The sequence below is a fragment of the Pantherophis guttatus genome, chromosome 3, assembly GCF_059756535.1.
Source record: "Pantherophis guttatus breed Tessera chromosome 3, ASM5975653v1, whole genome shotgun sequence".
NCBI classification, from domain to species: domain Eukaryota; kingdom Metazoa; phylum Chordata; class Lepidosauria; order Squamata; family Colubridae; genus Pantherophis; species Pantherophis guttatus.
This window is the reverse complement of record NC_142065.1, coordinates 63,184,757-63,205,591: the sequence shown is the minus strand read 5'-3', so window position 1 is coordinate 63,205,591 and position 20,835 is coordinate 63,184,757. Positions and strand designations below refer to the sequence as shown.

Sequence of the window (20,835 nt, the reverse complement as noted above, 5' to 3'; positions counted from 1 at the left end):
TTTTGCTATGTGCTTTTGTCAAAAGGTTTAGAGAAATGCTACCAGACTTTCTGTCACTAATTTAAATGCAATATAAAGTTCCTAAAGCCATACCATATTATGAAATATATTCCTTTCATCAATATAAAGAATTAATTCAAATTTCAGTGAGGTTGTCAACTCAGAGATTATCTAAACCAATTCTCAGCCAACATGAGTTGCATATTTACATGATGTTCAGAGTCAACTAGTTTCTTAATAGTCACCAGCAGTTCTCTAAATTCTGCCTGAGATTTACATCTGCTGGCAGATGCTTATATATATATTTTCAGCAGAAAATATCCATAAAATATACTAAACTTATATAACATAATGTTTTAAATAAAAAACCATTTTCCAAATGTATTGCAAATTTAGTTCTTTGGCCAATTAATAAAAATAATTAACTCAATATTTTCACACTTGACTATGGAATAAAAGCTAAAATGTGTGGAATAGAGCCTTATAATGTTTACATGCAAATTTCTGTTTTCCAAAGGAAATGTTGCTCTTTCTCTCTTGCAATAAAGAGAATCCATCAGTTCTTCACAGTGGGAATGGGAAGAAGTCCTTAAAGTATACTCTTCAAATGTAGGCCCATGAACAGCCTGTGACACTAATTTATCTAGATAGAACTAAGACTGTGTAATGATAAGGAGGGAGAAATCTGCATTAAATATCTTTTGGATATACCATTGATTGTATTATCATCATCATATCATCTATCTATTCAATATGAGATTATTATAGTAACTTTAAAACAATCCTTCGGAAGACAAGCTATCATTTATCTTTAGGATGAATGTCTAACAGTAGCCAACGGGATGAAGTGCAGCAGTTGTAAAGTTTTTCAAATACAGTTACTGTGACAACCTTCCTTAAAGGAAATAGTGGATGGGCAGATACTTATCTGGTTTCCCTTCCCTTTTTCTCCTGCATATTTTCTCCCTGTTTTGCTGTTTCTTTCACATCATGTTTGTATTTTAAACAAAAAGAAAGATAAGTCCTTAAAATGTTTAACAGCCATTAGTATATAAAAATGGATCAAACCCCAATCTCGTCTAACACTGATGACATTATCTAAGTTGAGATGTTTCTTCTGCAAGAAAACAACCAAGTTCAAGGGGCACCAAGGACTCTGCAATCAAAATTGCCATAAAACCTCCTGATCCCATTTGTGGAGGGGGGAGGGATCAGATCTTCAGAGCCTTCCAAAAGGTAGGCAGGGTCCAAATCCAAATCTTGGGAAAAGTGAGAATAACTGTTGCAAAACAAAAACTGGCTGCAGAGTTCCAACAGATCACACTGCTTAAGTGATAAGACACAGCATACTCACCCAGTCAGTTCATATCAGTTTGTCAGAAATAATCAGAAATAGGAAATCTCAAATGTAATTAGGCTCTGTATCAGGAAAGGCTTTCTAGGTGACAACCAGTAACTTGAATTGCACTTAAAAGCTGGGCTGGCTTGATCCCATCCTCTCAGTTTTAATTGAATTTGGTTTTAATTGGGTTGTTTTTAATATCTTGGGCCAAAATTATTTAATTGTTTTTAAATTGTTTTTAAATTTTATATGCAATGTTTTATCTTGGCTGTACACCGCCCTGAGTCCCACAGGAGAAGGGCGGTATAGAAATAATAATAATAATAATAATAATAATAATAATAATAATAATAATAACAACAACAACAACAACAACAACAACAACAACAACTTATTGGCAAGGAGTACAGCTCATGAAGCTGCAGGCTACATGAGCATCCATAACTACCATTGCTGTCCTTTGGACCTGTGGAACTTTCTAGTGGTATTTAAGGATAGCCCCAAATAAAACACATTGCAGTACAGTAATCCAGACAAGAGGTAAATCTTCTTTATGATATTCTTTCTGTTCCTTTTCCCATTTGGTATCTCCCTAGTTAAAATGTGGCATTTAAAGGGGGGTGATCATGATTATGCAATTAGCTAAAATTAAAATTACCTGCTGGTAAACTAACTCCCTTACTTCAGAGGTAAGTGGAATTATGATTGAAAATTCCAGGGAATCTGGCAAATACTAACCCTATTCCTCTTCTTCCATAAAAAGGGGTAGTTGCTACAATGGAGTACTGCAGGCTAACTCTGCCCACAGACAGGAGTTCGATCCTGACCAGTTTAAGGTTCACTCACCTTTCATCCTTCTGAGCTTGGTAAAATGAGGACCCAGATAGTTGGGGGCAATAAACTGACATTTATAAATAAGTCTAATTGTTATTACTAATGCTATAAATGAAAAGAGAAAGACAGCTACCTTGTTGGAAACCAAAAAAGATGATAAAGAGGATACAATGAAAAGAACAGTGGAAATAAAGTGTTAACAGATTTACAACAGAGGGAACAGACTTACTTCTTCCTCCTGACCATCTCAAGACACATTTCTGATCACACTGATCACTTTAAGTCATTAGGAGACAGTAAAACCCAGTCTTGGTGGATAATGGGTAAGAATACAAGTATTATGGCAATAATGTTAGTCTAGACGGCCTCTAAAGTCAAGTAGTGCTGAATTTGAAGTAATAAATGATATGTTGAAGGATATCATACTGAAGCTCTCTACCTTATCTTTAATGATCATGTTGATTGCTGATGCATACAATCAAGCCAACATCAACACTTCTGTGTTGTTGCTTATAGGTTGAATTCTTTGGAATTTACTATAATCAAAACACATAGAGTCAATCCATTTCAAATACTTGAAACATTTGGATATGCTGTAGCTACAATATCATCCACATTGATAGTTAAAGTATCTAATGGTTCTCACATTCTGACCTGACAGAATCATCACCTTGCCTCTTTTCATGGGTGATATTCTAACTTCAGACCAAGACCAGCCTGAACTTCTGATCTTTCTTTTCCATTTCTAGTGCAGTACTATACTGTAACGTCATTATTCTGACATGCACTCTACACAAATCTATTGCCTATTTCACATCTATTTTTTTAAAAAAAGTTTCTCTTAATCCAGCCTTACATGCATGAATGTTGGAAAAACAACTCTTCCCTTTCATGCATATTTAATGAATCTGTTTATATGACTGTTTTGTACTGTTGATTTGAATTATTTCAGGAATTTTATTATGTACTTTATGGGTCTATTTTTATTTTAAACTCAAGGTGCTTTTAATACATGAAGCAATATATAAATAATAAAAATCTAGGATGTACTGTATTAGTTGTACAGTAGCACCGTACTTGTTGCAGCACAGTATTTGCAGGGGGACCACGGAATACATTAAAAAACAATTCTTTAAACGTAATTGTGCCTTTTTATCTTCTGTTTATACATATATCTTAACCAATAATGGGCAGGGAGAGTAATTTTCACGGGAGATTTATTTATATGAACGATTATGGGAAATGTACTCCCCAGTAGTTTCTTGGCTACAAGTTTCTAAAACAGTAGGTAGATAACGGTGCTTCCCTTTTATAAAGAAAAAACACATAAGGCATTGATTGGATCCAGCTTTTATTATCTTGCCTATTTTCCTTCGCATTTTCCGTGTGGCTAGAAGTGGCCACGAAGGCAAATAAACCATGAGAGGAAATTAAACTCTGGGCCGACGGGAGAGCTGCGGACGCCCTCGCGCAGAGGGGCACAATAGAAGCGGTCGGTCCGGCAAGAGTAGGAGCTCCTGGCTGGGGAGGCTGTTTCTCTTGTTTTGGAGGCCTCCCGGGTTGGAAAGACAATTTCACCCCTTGAGGGAGGAGGAGTCTCCCCTTTTGTAGTTAAGGGAGCCGCCTGACTGTCTCGGTCCCGAGGTAGCCCGGCTTAAGGCAGCCGCCGCCGCCGCCGCTTCCTCTCCTCTCTCTCACTCAGTCCGGCGTTCCCGTCCTTTCCCCTCCCCCACAATGCAGTGCGCGCCGCGGCTGACATGGCGGCCGGCCCAGATTGAGGCGCTCGCGTCTGGGCCTCCAACTGCCGGAGCAAGACATGGAGGGGAACGCGGCCGGGACATCCCTGGGGTGACAGCCAGGTATTTGCGTCCCAAGGGGGGGGGGGAAGAAAGGGAGTCCAGACGCTCCTGGATTCGTTGGCCCCGGCTGGGCTATTTTCCTTCTTGGGGGCTGAAGTAATTTTCGGAGGAGGGGGGGGGAAAGAGGAAGGTACGCCAACGCTTTTTCGCCCCCCCCTCCTTTAAAGTTACCTCGGAGGGTCTCTGTTTAAGGAGGCCAAATCCAGAGCCCCGCTCCCCTATTTCCTCACAGGTCCTCCCAACTAAGGTCTTTGGGACCTGACTTTCGTTTCCCTGCTTTTGTTTCTAGGGGCGGGGAAGGGAAGGTTTCGAAGCAAAGGCCTGAGCGAAGCCGCCCGTGCATGGCTAGCAGGGAGTTGTTTTGGGGGGCTCGCCTCGGGAGGGGTGGGGGGGCGTGTTTGTTAATCGGAAGACCGCAGAAAATTGAAAATAGCGGCTTTTAACCTGCACATGTATTTTGAAGGTTCGCGGGGCGGGGGGATTTTGTCTGGTGTGGCGTCCTATGAAGAGTTGCGACGTTGCGATAGAAGACTAATTTGAGAATGCTACTTGTAGGTTTTGCTAGGAGAAGAGCTCTTGGGACACATTCAAGGGACTTTTTCTTATCAACTTTAAGGTTTTTTTTTGCGTGTTGATTTTAAAATTTCAGGTCCCTGGAAGGCCCTTAGCAGAGTAGAATAGAAACTAATGGGGTCTTACAAAGGCTTCCATGAACAAAAATCACCCCCCCCCCAAAGATGCCTATTGTGTAGAATATGGATTGTACATTATATTTAGAGTTGTCCAAGTGTTAAGGTTTTTGGCTTTCTGCCATAGCCTTACTTTGTTTTCTCTTTGAATATTCTGGTAATAAAAAGTTTTCCTGTCTTCAACCCGTTAAAAGGCTAATTATCTGCATTTTGCAAACAGGAAAACTGAGGCATCCCACTTCACCAAATGTTACAAATTTACCTCCTGCCTGCTTTGTACACCACAAAAACACTAGGTAAGGAGTCATGACCCTGTATATATATAGTACAGTTTGTGCATGTACTTGTTTTCACTGCATCAGGTGAAATGGCAATGGCCAATTTCACAGTCAAGCCGTTTTTTAAAAAACAAAATGTTATATGGGCATGCTTTTACTTTGTGCTCCTGTTTAATGTTAATTCACTGTAATATTCTCTTAACCATATGAAGATGTGCAGAACATTTTTAAAATTGCAGAGCTTGTATCAACGCTTTCTGAGTGTTTTCATGAGTTAAGTTTTTTTTCTTAAGTGATAGCCCAACCTAGAACTAGGAAAAAAATGCCTGGGCTGAACGGATCTGATATTTTTCTGGCAGTATCCCTCTAATGTATACAGTTTATAGGAGCATACATATGAGTACTTCAGTGACAGAAAAAGAAACAGTAATAATTTAAGGGTTGGTCATTTGCTAAAATAAGGATATTACTGTAACAGGAGAAAGCTTTTTGAAATTTATAACTGCATTTTTGATAGCAAATAAATTGGTATCTTGCAACAAGTGTACATTTTTTCTACTAAAATATACAAATAGGAATAAAATATAGAATCGATGACGTTATCCTCTTTGTATGATATTATTTGGCTATATTAAGGCATGCACTAAGTGGTACATTCTGAATAACATGTCTGTATTTAGGAGTTTTTATACATGTACAACTCTGATAAGAATTTTAAAAAATCGATTGGATCAGGCTAAAATACAGCATTGTGTGTCACATAATAGTTAACCAAATATATTCAAGAAGTTCAAATGCATATATGGAAAGGTAATAGCCTCCCAACTCAATTGTTCCTAGATGTTATTTTAAATATATTGCCTATGAGTCAGACATCAAATCCAGTTATTGATAGTCCTATATTTCCTCTAATTTAAAACTAAACTTAAATTAGTAGATATCACATAGTAACAAATATTGTCATTTTATTATTCCTTGTATGAAAAGTGTTTCTTCTAAACACTGTTAAAGCTATTTTTCAATTTCAGGATGTTAATGTTAATATTAATGTTAATATTTATATGCAATAAGTTCATGGCATTTTTATAAGTCCAAGACTAAAGGAATTTAAGAAGCAAAATCAAGTTAACTATGCAGCAGTGATAATATGTCCACTTACAGCAATAAATCTTAGTAATCTTACCCAGAAATGCTTTTTTTCCAAAGAAAATGGAGAAGTCATTTCAACCCCTTTACAAACTTTTTTTAAGTGATAAGATTAATATACATTCTCCAAATCTCCTCAGGTTATTCTGAGACAATTTGCATATGTTTATATCACTGTACCTTAAATGGTTTTCATTTTCAGAAAATACCTGCTTCCAGGTTTAAAAATATGCTAAGATCTACCTCTTTAGCTGAATTTACTAGTTGATTAAGTAGTATTAGATTAGTAAAAGTCGTCTTTTATAATATATTTATCTTTGTATATTAAACAAAATAAAGCTATATACATGTTACTGTATATAGTGATGAGGATACCATGCTTTTAATTTTATTATTGGTTTCCAGAAAAAGTACATAAATATATTCTTAAAACAACGGTGGAAAGTCAATTTAAATCCCATCAGTATAAAACAAGGGCATTTACTATTAACATCTTTAAGTAGGAAGCAGTATTAAAGTATTTCAAAAAATATCTGTATGATTATGAGCAAAACATATGGCCAAAAAATAACAATCCAGCAAAGCTGTGCATTTAAATATGAATCTGGGGAAGTAGACAATATATAAAAAGTGAAATAAATATTAATATGTTAAAGAATGGTAGATCTGATTTTAAAAACAAAATTAACATATAGGTGAAAAGTGCATCAGCCTCATTCATAACTTATCTTTCTGTGATAGGTCACCTCTACTAGTACTTCTGTCCGAACTGAGGACTGATTTAGTGGTATCAAAGGGAGATGAATTCATCTCATCTCCTATATATCTTTCTTTCTAAATACAGTCTTCCCCAGTTATTTCTTTATGAAGGAAAGTTCTAGTATGGTTATTTTCATTTCTAGCTTGGCCTCTCTTCTTTGTTATCTTTCACTCTTAGAATTTCTTTATGAAATCTGAATCATTTTACACTTTGTTTTGAACAATTAATTATCAATTGGACAATCATTTACAATTTATTCCAGTAGCAATGATAAATAACTTAATTCATTTAGCCTTAACCCAGTTGTATTTATGTATAGTATTCATAAACTATTTGTTATTCATATATTAAGGTATTGTTTAGGATTTCACACATTATTATTTAGTATATAGCAATAGCTTTGGGGGATGGTGTTTTGCATTGCTTGGTGTGGTTAGCCATTGGTGAACTGCTTTGTTAAGCAGAAATGACACCAATTTGAGCAGACCATCTGTCTCCTGCTCAGGAATGCCTGATCATAAAGGTGATGAGCAAGACCTCATACCAAGTTGCTTACTAAGGAGGAATGTTATTGATAAGATAAAAGTCTTAGTCTATCTTGTAACCTTTAGCTGATCTGTATTACTCAGACCTCTTGAAGATCTATCTATGCAGGATGTTTCACTTAATGATTGGTTTACAATGTGTGCATCCCTGATTGGTTCATGGCAATATATGCTTTTCAAAATTGTATAAAAGGGGTCCAATCTGAGCAGAGGTGTGCCCATTTGGAACTTGCTTTTGAATAACCTCTTTACTTGCAAATAAATGTTTTCATTTCTACCTGTCTGGTGTGGCTCATTGGGCCTGCGTGCAGGTAAAATGATCCAAGCTTTCTGGGACCACAACAAGATTTTTTTTTTTGTAATTTTGAGGATTTAAGAGTGATATGAAACTCTGAGGATGGTAGGTGGCTTGAGGGCACCTCCCCCGTTTAACATCTTTATTTTAACTTTGCTTCAATTTAAGTATGTTTTATACTACTGTATTTTTTATTGTTTACTGTCCAAACTCATTTAGGTGAGATGGTTGATGTAGAAATTTGTTAAATAAGTAAAATCTATTTAGGAATTTAGTGTTTAGGTAATCAGATTATTGCTACATAATAATTTGTACATAATATGTACAAATATGTTAAGACCTTTAAAATATTCTTAATTTTAAAACCAAGGGAATATAGATTAGTATTTATGTTAAATCTAAAACTATATGATTACTGTTTACTTACTTTTACTAGTTTACTTGTTTATCCAATAATATGGTTTCTTGCAAAATGTTGAATTAGAAAAATTTAAATTAAGGAGCTTCTGAGTTAAGAGTTTTCATTACCCAAAGTTTTCATTACCCAAAGTAAAATAATTGATAGAAATAAATTAATAACTCATGCTTACTATATTTGTATATAACACTTGAAAATAATTTATGTCTTAACAAAAACTGAAGATACCACAAATTGTGTATTTATTAATTTAACATGTTTGAAAAGTTGTGAACATAAACACATGCATGTTGAGGATAAAAAGTAATATTTAGTGTTTTCCTGAGATTGACAACATTATGCTTGTGCAATTTGATTATAATAGTATTCATTATAATTATTTTGAAAAAAAATAGTGGTTTTGTAAACAGATCATCTGAATACAGTAATATAAAGATTTATATTTCACTGACCTCCTTTAGTCTTTTAATGCCCAAGGAACATTACCCTGTGTTTGAAGTTAGTTGCTATCTAATTGTGAACGAAATAATTTTCTTTTTACATTAGAACTCATTTAAGAAATTTAAAAGCGAATCACTACTTTTCTGAAAAATGTTATCATCCTTCTCCAGGCAAAGTGGGAGTTGTCACTTTTGTTACAATTATATACTTTTTCTACACCAATATTTGTTTGCTTTGTTACAGGTCCACCATAGATGGTAAAAAAACCCCTCTTTTACATTTACATTTCCACATACATTTGAAGTACCTTTATACGTTTTTGACAATTTATCCAGTATTAGATATCAACAGTACATAATTTCATAAAACATTTCTTTTAAATTATAACTTAATGTAAAAATTAAATTCTTCATCCATATTTCCCCCCCACGTTGTTCAAGCATTATAACCAAAATTCTTTGCCCATTGGATCATACAATCCACCAGTGCATACAATGCACTGGTTCGCAACATGCCAGCAACCGGGCCCTGCAAACAAGCGAAGCCCCATCTGCAGGATGCAAACAGCATGCAAAACCACGCCCCCTCCGGTCTGCGGAAAAACTTCTCCACAGAACTGGTCCCTGGTGCCCAAAAGATTGGGGGCCACTGACCTAACGAATCATCTTTGTGGAGAACTTTAGATTTATTTCAAACCCTTAGGATTACGCGTCTAATAATGTGATTGTTGTAATCAACATTTATGTTAACCTTATCATATCATAAGTAGGCGTGCCATCCAAATCTAATTCATGGTCCTCCAGATCACGTAGCTTCTTGTTTTGGAGAATCACCTACTCTTTAAGCCAAACAACAAGTATCAAAATACAATTTCAAATGTGGCAAACCCAAACCTCTTTCTTTAGCATCTTTCACTAATTTATATCTTGGTTATATAAATCTGATGTTTTATAGTCATAAAAACTAATTTTGGCTGAATGAATTATAACATAGACCTACACAAGTCTTTCAATTACACTTGCTTTGATGCACATAGGAGGGCTTATGAAGCATTTCATAAAATTGATAAAGCAGCCTCATTTTTTTCTAGGCTTGCATGGTTGCTTTAAAAGCTACTCCCATCTGTTTCATATGTCTGTACTAGTTCAGGACACCAGATTGAAGAATATTGCTTTATGTTTTGTAGTAATATTTTTACATGTTTGTTTTTTCCAGACAATCATCCAGATACCTTGCTTGAACAGAGGATTTTGCTCCATCCAAATTGTTGCAAAATTTCATTTCAGATCTTCTTCAAGTGATAGAAAAAGCAAGTCTTCTTAATAATGGAAGAAGGCAAGATTCCAAAATGTGGAAATCATGACATAAGAAAATCCACCCGTATTGTGTGTGAAGAAAGCAAGACTGCCAGAGCTGTAACCAATCAAAATTATAAAACTAACAGAAATGACAAGTCTATAAAAGAAGTTGGGAAAAGTTCTACAAATGGTAACAGCTTCAAAAAGATTAAGCAAAATGATGTTTGTCCTGAAAAGTCAGGAGAAAATAAATCACGTAAGACAAATAGTTGCATTCCTGGATATAAAGACATGGGATCAGGTCTTCAGGATCAGAATCATAGCAAAGGAAAAAGATTACCAAATGTATCAACAGCAGTAGAAAATCAGAAAGCGTTAAAAGTTCAGCTTGCACATGAAAACCTTCCAACTTCTCATATTTTAGAAAATGGTGCCAGTACAGAAATCTTACCAACTGCCCAGAGAGGGACTCCTGAATCGGAAAATCCACTAAGAGAGGATACTTCCAAAATTAACGTTAATTTGTGCAGTGACTCAGAGAAAAGTGATTTGGATTTAAGATCAGTAGAAGAAACATCTGAAGATTACTGTAAGTGTGCATTCAAATGTTTTTTTTTAAAATCCTATCAGAAATTAAAGCTTTTCCTTGTGTTACTTATGTATATGTTATTAAGTGGAACAGATTGATTTCTTCTTTTTATGTAAATTTAAAAAAAATATTCATTTCTGTAGGACTTTATAGAAGTCTTTGTTATTCTAGTTGAAAATACTCTCTGGCATTTTGCTACATTTTGCTATTAAGAAAATGTAATTTCTTAATTTAAGCACGACTAATTTTTCAGTTTTTAGCTTGAGTTTGTTCTCCATGCTGTGTTGCTTTTCTGCTTGAAAGGAATTTTCAGAAAGCTATAGAGCCATAATTTAAATGCAGTTAACTTCTATAAGCTAAGTGAAGAATGATCCTTTTAGAATGGGATCAAACATTGTATGAGTGAAAGTTCATTTATATAATAAAATCTCTCTTCTTCATGAAGGATCTGCATAGTCTACAAAAGTTTTCTGCATGCTGTCATGCAGAAGTAGGCAGGACTTCTTCATTTTGATGTCTTAATAAAATCTGTATAGCACTGCAGAAGCTTCTGAATGCTGCAAGATTGTGCAGATCTCCTTAAGGCAGCAAAACAAAGCATTTGATCTCTGGGCCACATGGCAGTAGTTAGGACAAAACAGTGGTCGCTTCTGGAGCTGTGCCATTTGGCCACACAAAAAAGCAATCGGTTCCAGTGCTCTGGAAAGTCTTACAGCTCTTTAAAGGCAGGGAGGAGGTTGTTTGGTGGGGTGGGATGGAAATCAGACCTAAGATCTGGGGAGACCTGGTGGGAGTGGGAAAAGGCCTGTGGACACAAGAGAGATGAAGTGGAGCACAGGGCTCCTCAGGAGTGGGGGAAGGCCTCGGAAGGGCCAGAACAGGTGGGCCTCGGTATGTGCTATGCCTCCAAGGGCCTCTCCCACCCCTGGGACATCCCATTCCCCATTTAGTGACCTGGGCATTGCTTTAACAATTCACTGGGGAGAGCAGGGATGGGGGAGTCATTAGGTGAGATGCTTCACCTAACCACCATTGTGATATGTGACTGTAGTTGGCAGGCTCCATTCCGGTTGTGTCTCGAGGACTATCTGTATCATATTACTCTAAATGAGATAAAGATAACTGCCTCTGCACCATAGCAGCCATGGATGTGGTATATACCAAAGGAGTCGTGGTAAGCAGTGGTTAGAATGCAGTATCACAGATTAACTCTGCCCACAGCCAAGAGTTCAATTCTGAGCGGCTCAAGGTTGACTCGGCCTTCCATCCTTCTGGGTTTGGTAAAATGAAGACCCAGATTGTTGGGGACATTGTGCTGACATTTGTAAACTGCTCAGAGTGTTGTAAATCACTATGCAGCAATATAAATAAGTATTGCTATTGCTACCGGTATATACAGATCCACTTGTTTAGTGATCCCAATTGGGGCAAACAACTCCATCATTTTAAAAAGTGGTTGCTAAGTGAAATTGCTACTGTGGTTATGATCTTATTTCAATTTTCCTTTATAGTAAATGCAAGGATTAGTTGTAGGATTATTTTTTCATAAGTATCGTAATAGCGAACGGTTGCTAAACAAAACAATTTCTAAGGGAACTCTGTGTGTGTGTGTGTATGAGTGTGTGTATTCATAAAGAGATTCTCAGTAATCTTTACAACTGATTTATATTTGATCCATGTGAATAATACTGAGAATTATCCAATAAAAGTTATCTGAATTTTAATTTTTTATTATGAGCATTTCCAAACATAAGTTTCCACAATTTTCAAAAAAAGGATATATATACATTCCATGGTTTCTTAGTTTAGATTTATTGTAGTTATGAAAAATGTATTAAACATTCTCTTCATCCTTCTCATACAAGGTAAAATAAAAAATTCTGACTCTGCTAAAGAAAGTAAGTCAGAAAGTGATTATTTAGAAAACGTTGCTGTCGTGGATGAATCAACACTGATAGAAGAAGAGCAGTTGGGCTTGAAACAAGCTGAAGAGCGACTGGAAAGAGATTATATTATCCGTTTGGAAAAAGTAAGTACAGAATTTAATTTGTGTATATGTGTGCATGCTAGACTATATATCTAACTTAAAAGAAGAGTTTAATTACAGGATTTGTCTTTAAATTTTATAGTATGAAGAAGTTTACCTAAATTAAAAAATTCTTGTAATTTTGGATTAGAAGAATTCTGGATTCCTTTTTAGCATAGCAGGAAACATACTTTTGAATTGCCTTTCATATTACTATAATAGATGAGAACAGATAATCAGAAGGAATTATATACGGTACATTTCTTGGTTTGTAGTAAACACTGAAGAAGCCTATTCATAGTTGATAAGCCATTAATGTTTATGCTTAATTACACTTTATGTATAGTTTTGTTTTAGTATTATAGTATTTATTATAGTATTTATAGTATTTAGGCTGACTTTTGCATCTCAGGCTTGAAATGTATTGAAAATCAACATGCACAGATTTTTTTAGTGTTTTCCCATGATTATCATGTGCTCCAGGAACAAATCCTGATTAGCAATGCTTACTGTAGAAAAAAGAATTTTTCATAGTCTCTTCGTTTTATATGTACGTTTGATCTTGGTGTTCATGTCCAAAAGCATAAATATTCTGTTGTTTATAAACTGAAACAACTACTCTACTTTAGGATGGAATGTATTACAGGTAGTTCTCCACCTATAATCATTTATTCAACAATGGTTCAGAATTATTGTGGCACTGAACCAATGAATCTTTCAATCCATCCTCGGAGTTTCAGCTGTCCCAGCACTTCTGCAGTCAAGTGATTGCGATCTGGGTGCTTGGCAACCAATTCACATTTATGATCAGGTGCACAGCTCAGCTGTGATAGCCATTTACAGCCTTCTCTACCAGCTTTCCCAGAAAGCCAATGGGAGAGCTAGCAGGAAGGTCCCAAATTGCTGAGGTAAGTGTCTTCCATCCACATAGCCTTCCCCAGTTTCTTGTGCTGCACTGGTCACTCATGCACTTGACACATGCTGTACCTCTTGCACAACCCTTTGCCCACATGCATTCTCCTCAACCTATGTCACATATCTCACATACCTTCTCATGGCCTTGTACACCCAATCCACACTGTGCCTCTTGCACATTCCCTTAATATACCATCTCATACTCTCCCTCACCAGTACCAGCCACTTGTCTGCCTGCCAGCCTGGATTTTGCTTCCCCAACCAAAGTCAATGGGAAAACCAGGTTTCTTCCTGATTTCCAGTGGTGGGTTGCTACTGGTTCGCCCCGGTTCAGGCAAACCGGTGGCAGTGATGGTGGGAGGCTCCGCCCACCTGCCCGGATGTCATCAAATACGCTCTGCGCATGCGCAGAAGCTTCTGTGCATGCACAGAAGTGGCGAACAAGCAAAGTGAGCGTGCAGGAGTGAACTGGTAGCAAAGGTAAGTGAAACCCACTATTGCTGATTTCCCCACTGACTTTGGTTGAGGAACCCGGCAGGAAGTTGACTTGCATAACAATCATGAGATTCAGTTAACAGCAAGGAATGCAGGAGTTGCTGTCACTAGGCAGTGCAGTTGTATTTTACAATCTCATCATTTGGCCATGGAAATTTCCATCTCTATTGCCATAGTAAACTGAGGACTACTTGTATTGTACAGTAGAATTAAACAATTCCTTATTGGAGTGCTCTTTATGAAAACAATTAAAAGTAAAATTTAAGGTTTTTGTAATGCTTGTAGTCAGATTGATTGTATGACCATATTTGGAATATTGCATACAATTCTAATCACAAAACCTTTCAAAAGTAGTATAAATATAGAAAAGGAACATTAAAGGGCAGTCATCATGAGATAGGGGCAAGACAGTTTTCAAGAGGAAATTTTTCAGCTTTGGTGTTTTTCTGCTATGAAGAAAAAAATGTATAGGAAGAAGCCCCTTTGGTAATTGTAGAGCCAATCTATGGATAACCAATATATCAGGATATGTGGATATCAGGATCCATTTCAGGATATCGGGATCCATTTCAGGATATCAGGATATACCAGGATAACCAGTATATCTGAAATTTGTGATGTATAAAAACAGAAAAATATTTTTATATATTAACATAATTAAAAGTTGGAATCTTTTCTAGATACTGTTTTATGTATTTTAAATTATTTTAATATTGTATGCTAGAGTTGAGCAGCCTTATATATTTAATAAATTAAATGAATAAAATGATACCAAAAAGGAAGTGAGGGTTAAAACTTGGGTGACTTTAAAAAACAGAAAAACATGGATAAATTTATCAATTGTGAGTATATAGCTTAGTATATATTTCCATCAACATCAGGGGCAGTACATTTCTCAAATGTAGTTGATAGAAATCATAAGTACTCATACTCTGGTGGGGGAGGGGCAAATAAATATTTGATTTAATCCAGCACAGTTCTTAATTTTGCAGTCATTACTTGGTTTAGGTTTTAATGATGCTAAACTCTTCAATTTATTTTTTCCATAAACAGTTCTGGAATATTTATGAACATGATAGGTAACAGTTAATACAAGCTTTTAATATTTTATACTTTCTCAGTATTTGTTAAACTAATCCTTTGAATAGCTTTACTGAAAATTGAAAGATGTATATCTAAAATATTTTAAAGTCTACTTCGTAAATGGGTATCCCTGTATGGTGAGTTGGGACAGTGTTTGTGTACTGTACTCTTCTGTGGTAAATATACTTAGAAGCATTTTATTATTATGATGGGGGGAAAAACATAATTAAGTGGCTGCTGAACCTTAAATATGTGGTTTTTCCACAGCGCTCTCCAGAGTACTCTAATTGCCAGTACCTATGTAAGCTGTGTTTAGTTCATATTGAAAATATCCAGGGAGCTCATAAACATATTAAAGAAAAACGCCATAAAAAGAATATCATGGTAAGTGCTAGAATAAGTTTTGAAATTTCCCTCTGAAGTTCGGTCTTGGTTTCAAATGCATGATACAGTTTTTAAACATTGGTTAATAGCAACCAAGATGAATAGGTACAGGCTTATACTCGTAAGAACTTCGTTGATGGTGAAAAAAAGATCCAGCTGTTATTGAGCAACTTGGCATGTAACAAAAATGGCAGAGAAAGTCATGTGGGCTAGTATGGGCCCTGTTTTTCAGTCTAGGCATTTTGTACTTATTAGCCAAAGAATAGAGGTGCAGGTATGGTCCCAAAGGTTACCATGGTATTTGTGAGAGAACTGGCTCATAGATATGTGAACAGGAATAGGTTAGGGATTTTGTTATTATACATAACCTGCTGCCTAATGGAATTTCTGCCTAAGCTGTGCTGGTCTCAGAATTGATATTGGAGATTCCTAGAGTTACGGTGTGGGGGGATTTCAATGTCTCCTTGGGTTGTTTTGTCTAGAGTGGTTTCATAGCAGCCCTGACAACCATGGGCCTATTCCTGTTGGCCACAGGGTATAAACTCAGTTTGGTATTTTATTGTGATTAGAAGTTCATTCTGTGAGTGAGAATCAGTCAGATTTGTTCAACCTTAATCATGCCATTACGGTTGAATATGTAGCTATATCCCATCTATGCGAGTAGTGGACCTGTTATCATGGTGTATCCCAATTTTTTTAAAAAAATCCAATTTGATTTAGTTGGATTCCAAAAGGCCTTGGAGTTTCTTTTACCTGTGCTTCTATTAATGCCCCTGTTGGTTCTTGGAATAGGAACCTATTGGAATGGTTGACACAGTTTCCCAAAAGTAGTTTGTTACCTGCTTTGACCTTGTAGTAAACTCAGATGAACTGTGGCGTTTGAAACAACAAGGTAGACGGGTGGAGTGCAAGTGGAGGAGAGGACCTGACTTAAATGCCATAAAACATAGCATAAAGTCCATTTGAAAGTTTATTTTTAGGTAATTCATGCACAAAGAAACAATTTTTCTGTATATATTGCATTGAGAAGCTTACAACCTCTGAGTTGTTTTAGATTTTGAAGCGACTGACAGCCTTGCCTCTTCTCCTAGTTCTAATCAGAACTCTTTAAATTTATGGCAACACTTTCAGTTATTATTTTTTTTTGCAGATAAAACCTCTTGTACAGCATGATCAGGTTGCAATGCTGAGATTACCTTTTACAATTGTATCATTAGAGTGGATCATTTTCATAATACCTGAGGAAATGGACAGACTGCTTTGAACAATATATTTCATCACATATTCTCTTGGATCCTTGCCCAATTTTGTTTACAATTTGTGGTCCAGAGCTTTTGAGAGACACCTGGGTTATCTTCATAAATGCCCCTCAGAGGGAAGGGAGGCAGAAAAGTTTCCTTGGCTAAAGATAACAGTGGTTAGATATTGTCTTAAGAACTGGGATCTTAAGATGGGCAACATAATGCAATCTCTTAACTTTCCACAATTATGAGGTAGTGATTGAATAAGTGGTGTTTTCTCAACTGCAGGTGGCTGAGAGAGCAGATTATTTGACCATTCAAACTGGCTTCAGGACTGGCTACTGGTTTGAAACTTCTGTGGTTGGCTTGTGTTTTTTCCCTGTCTCGCTCATATTTCATTCAGTGGCTATAAAGACATGAATACCAACCTGTCCTCCTTGCTTTTCTTAATTTGTTTAATAAATTACTCTTCCTCTAATAGGTTTTTGAATAATTAAACTAATATTTGGAGGATTTTCCTGTTAAAGTTCAAAGCATTACTTTTTATCTTTATGTTTTTCATTAGGAAAAGCAAGAAGAAAATGAGCTCCGTGCTCTCCCTTCCCCTTCCCCTGTACAAGTTGCTGCTTTGAATTATATGCTGATGGAGGCAGCAAAAGAAAAAGGAATATCTGATGATGATTTCAAAGTCCGCCAAGAAATTGTATATGATATGGAAAAGATTATTCAGCAATCCTTACCAGGTAACTTCCTGGTATCTCTCATCTAAATGCAAACCAGATCCAATTGGGGTTATATTTTTTGAGATAAACGTGGTCAGCTAAGTGCTGCCACCTAGCAGGGTATTTTAGAATAAGAGTAGCAAAAGTAAGATGATTGCTTATACAGGTAATCCTCGATTTATGACCACAATGACCCAAAATTTCTGTTGCTAAGTGAGACTTCACTTAACAACTGTGTCCTAGGGGCTGAAGGTATGGTGGAACCCATGGAATGGTTGTACCAATGGTTGTGATTTTTTTAAAAAAATCTTGGCTGCCAGTTACATATTATATCTATAGTGAGATTATTGTTATACTGTAGCTGCACAGAATCAAAATATTGACATGGCTGGCCATATAAATTGAAATTGAAATAAATAATTTTACAAATGAGGTGCCTTATTTTTCAGGCCATTAATTTTAATCTGTATTCATGTAATTGTTTATGTCCTGACCCCATTCTTTTTATGTCTTAATACTAGTACAGATTTATACGTACATACATGAATAAATATATAATACATATATAAGAGTAATACATATATAGAGTATAAGAATCACATTTACTAGTGGAAAAATCTCCAGATTTTATGCCAAACCATGATTATCAGTTTGCATAGAACAATAAAAATCTGGAATCTGATAAACCAAAACTGAATTATAATTCATTGATCAATTCTGTCTATGTAAAACAAACGAGAAGGGGAGTCTCTGAGCCTTTGACTTCCATAATTACTGTCTTATTTGTGTATTTAACAGGGAATAGAAATTTAACTTAATTAGGGATAGCTGTAATAATATAAAAGTTTGGGGGAACAGTGATCACAACTACATGATCACTTACAAAACTGTTTCTTTATTTCTAGAGTGTTCGTTGAGGATGTATGGATCCTGTCTAACTAGATTTGCTTTTAAAACCAGTGATGTTAATATTGATATAAAATTTCCTTCAACGGTAAGTTAAATATTTGTCACACTATTTAAAAAATTGTAATTTAATATATTGAAATTGCAACTCAAATGTTTTTCTATACCAAGATACAGATCTGTTCAAGGAAACGGTTTTGTTTCAGCAAGGAGTTTTATGCCTCAGAGGGAGTTTTCATTTTTGAGCTAGTTTCATTCTCCTTGTTGGACAAATTAAGCACTATATATCAATTTGAGGCTATGTCCAATGGTTCTAGTAGGTAATGGGCAGGTTAGAAGAGATTTCTATGTATGTGAGAAGCCTTGTTCACAACACCTATAACCTTTCAATGAGGCCTGGAGGTAAGGCAAAACAAACTAGTATGCTCATTTTGCTTAACATTGGAAAAAGTGGAAACAAGTTACAGTACTTCATGAAGTAACTTCAGAAGCATGTTTTATACATTCCAGTCTTGGATCTCTTTGAAACTTTACTGAGTCCAATAGGAAAATTATTTTGGATTTGGATTTGGATTTGAGTTCAATTTATTTACTTTCCAATAACATCTACTGCAAAAATTTGGATCAGCATTAGATACAGAATACTCTAGATGTTTGCTGTTGTCTGTTTATCAGGGGTTTTGAGTGGCAACTCTAATCTAAATCAGCAAACCCTATTCTTAGGTAACTTTATTTATTATTTATTTATTTGTTTAAATTTCTATACCGCCCTTCTCCAATATAGGACTCAGGGCGGTGAACAGCCAAAGTAAAAAACAAGACATACAAAATCTAAAAAACTGATTAAAATAATTAAATATTTTGGCCGTAATTAAAACAATTCCAATTTAAAATCAGTTTAAAATTTAACTCAAGCCAGCCCAGCTAGTTGAAATATATGGGTTTTCAGGGCCCGGCGAAAAATCCGGAGGTCTGTTATTGTACGTATCTCTGGGGGGAGGTTGTTCCAGAGGGTGGGCGCCGCCACAGAGAAGGCTCTCCCCCTGGGGGTCGCCAGCCGACATTGTCTGGCAGACGGCACCCTGAGGAGGCCCACTCTGTGTGAGCGTACTGGCCGGTGGGAGGCTATCGGTGGCAGAAGGCGGTCCTGTAAGTACCCAGGCCCTAAGCCATGGAGCGCTTTAAAGGTGGTAACCAACACCTTGAAGTGTACCCGGAAGACCACCGGGAGCCAGTGCAGCTCGCGCAGGAGAGGTGTCACATGGGAGCGCCTCGTCGCCCCCATAATCCCCCGCGCGGCCGCGTTCTGGACCAGCTGGAGCCTCCGGGTGCACCCCAGGGGGAGCCCCATGTAGAGAGCGTAACTGATAACTGAATATTCAGATCCTTTCATCTTAGTTTCAAGAAACCACATAAGCAAAAACTTAGGACCCCCAGGGAATGTTGACATTTAGTTTTACAGGTCCCAGCACCTTAGTTTTAGAAGTTTTCAGACAAGGAAGCTAGCAAACATTCTGATCATAGATTGAGGAAATCACTCATGCTAAGAGTGAGGATTTTAGCTGGGAATTCTAAAATATGTTTTCCTAGAAGAACTGGAAAACATCTGCTTCTAAATGCAAAAATCAGTATTCTTCCCATGTTATATAGAGATATGTATATGCAGTAATCTATTTTATTTCCCAGCAGGGCAGTGTGATCAGATTCTTAATGTAGAGGAGATATCAAGCAATCTAACACAAGACCGTACAAAAGCAGAGCTTCTTGTAAATCTAAAAGATCCTAAATTATAATTCTTTAGTCAATTATTCACTTTTCACTTTTCAATAGCTAGTCCAAAATAACTGTGCAACAGAAGGCAGAACATGAAATACACACAGAAGATTCCATTTTTGCAGATGGAACCTTTTTTGCTATAGCAAGGGAGTTTTGATTAGTTGGCTACCTTCTAGAATCTTCTCAAAGAACATTCTGTCATATCGATTAATTCAGTGCTTCTCAAATCTTTTCCTTCATTCCTTCCCAAAAGTCCTTATCAGAATCTCCTTTTTATCCAATTAGATAAAACACTAAGTCAATATAAAGACCCTGTTGTAATTGGGTAATGAACTCATATGTCATTACCTGAAGAAAAACTACTACCACCCAATTTTGGGTAATTTACCTGGGTTTGAGAAGCACTACATTAACTAGTTCTAGAACTTAGCATAAATCAATCAATCAATGTTTGCTTAAGTAGGCTTCACACATAGGATTCCTGTGGTTTTTTATTTTTGCTGTTCATCAGAAAGTGTTTCATCAATTCCTTTTTGCACACAGGTATTTTTAAAATGCTTTTAATATTTTATAAAAACACAAATGCAAGTTATATCCTATACTGATCCTTTTTATAAGCAATGATTAATATGTAATCAATAGACTTTCATTCTCCTGTCACACGCTAAAATATTTACATTGCAAACCAGTGCACTGTTATAAGAATTGCTATATAAATTGTTAGATCATAAAGAAGCACAAATATAACTCTTACCTATGCAAGTAAAATTTCCACAGGTCCTCTGGAAAGCAA

The 20,835-nt window shown here is 36.1% G+C and overlaps 1 protein-coding gene across 4 annotated transcripts in view; it reads left to right on the top strand.

The window, feature by feature from the left end:
- The first annotated feature begins 3,541 nt into the window (after positions 1 to 3,541).
- TUT4 (terminal uridylyl transferase 4) overlaps positions 3,542 to 20,835 on the top strand; it is a 55,722-nt gene continuing 38,428 nt past the window's right edge. For 2 of the 4 annotated variants that reach the window (XM_034415085.3, XM_034415083.3), the window contains exons 1-7: positions 3,542 to 4,035; positions 4,945 to 5,020; positions 9,823 to 10,494; positions 12,360 to 12,523; positions 15,281 to 15,397; positions 17,204 to 17,381; positions 18,266 to 18,354. In XM_034415085.3, coding sequence (XP_034270976.1) covers positions 9,933 to 10,494; positions 12,360 to 12,523; positions 15,281 to 15,397; positions 17,204 to 17,381; positions 18,266 to 18,354 — 1,110 coding nt within the window. In that variant the 5' untranslated portion in view covers positions 3,542 to 4,035; positions 4,945 to 5,020; positions 9,823 to 9,932. The remainder of the gene's footprint in view (positions 4,036 to 4,944; positions 5,021 to 9,822; positions 10,495 to 12,359; positions 12,524 to 15,280; positions 15,398 to 17,203; positions 17,382 to 18,265; positions 18,355 to 20,835) is intronic. The other 2 variants (XM_087891068.1, XM_034415084.3) reach the window with 1 other exon arrangement.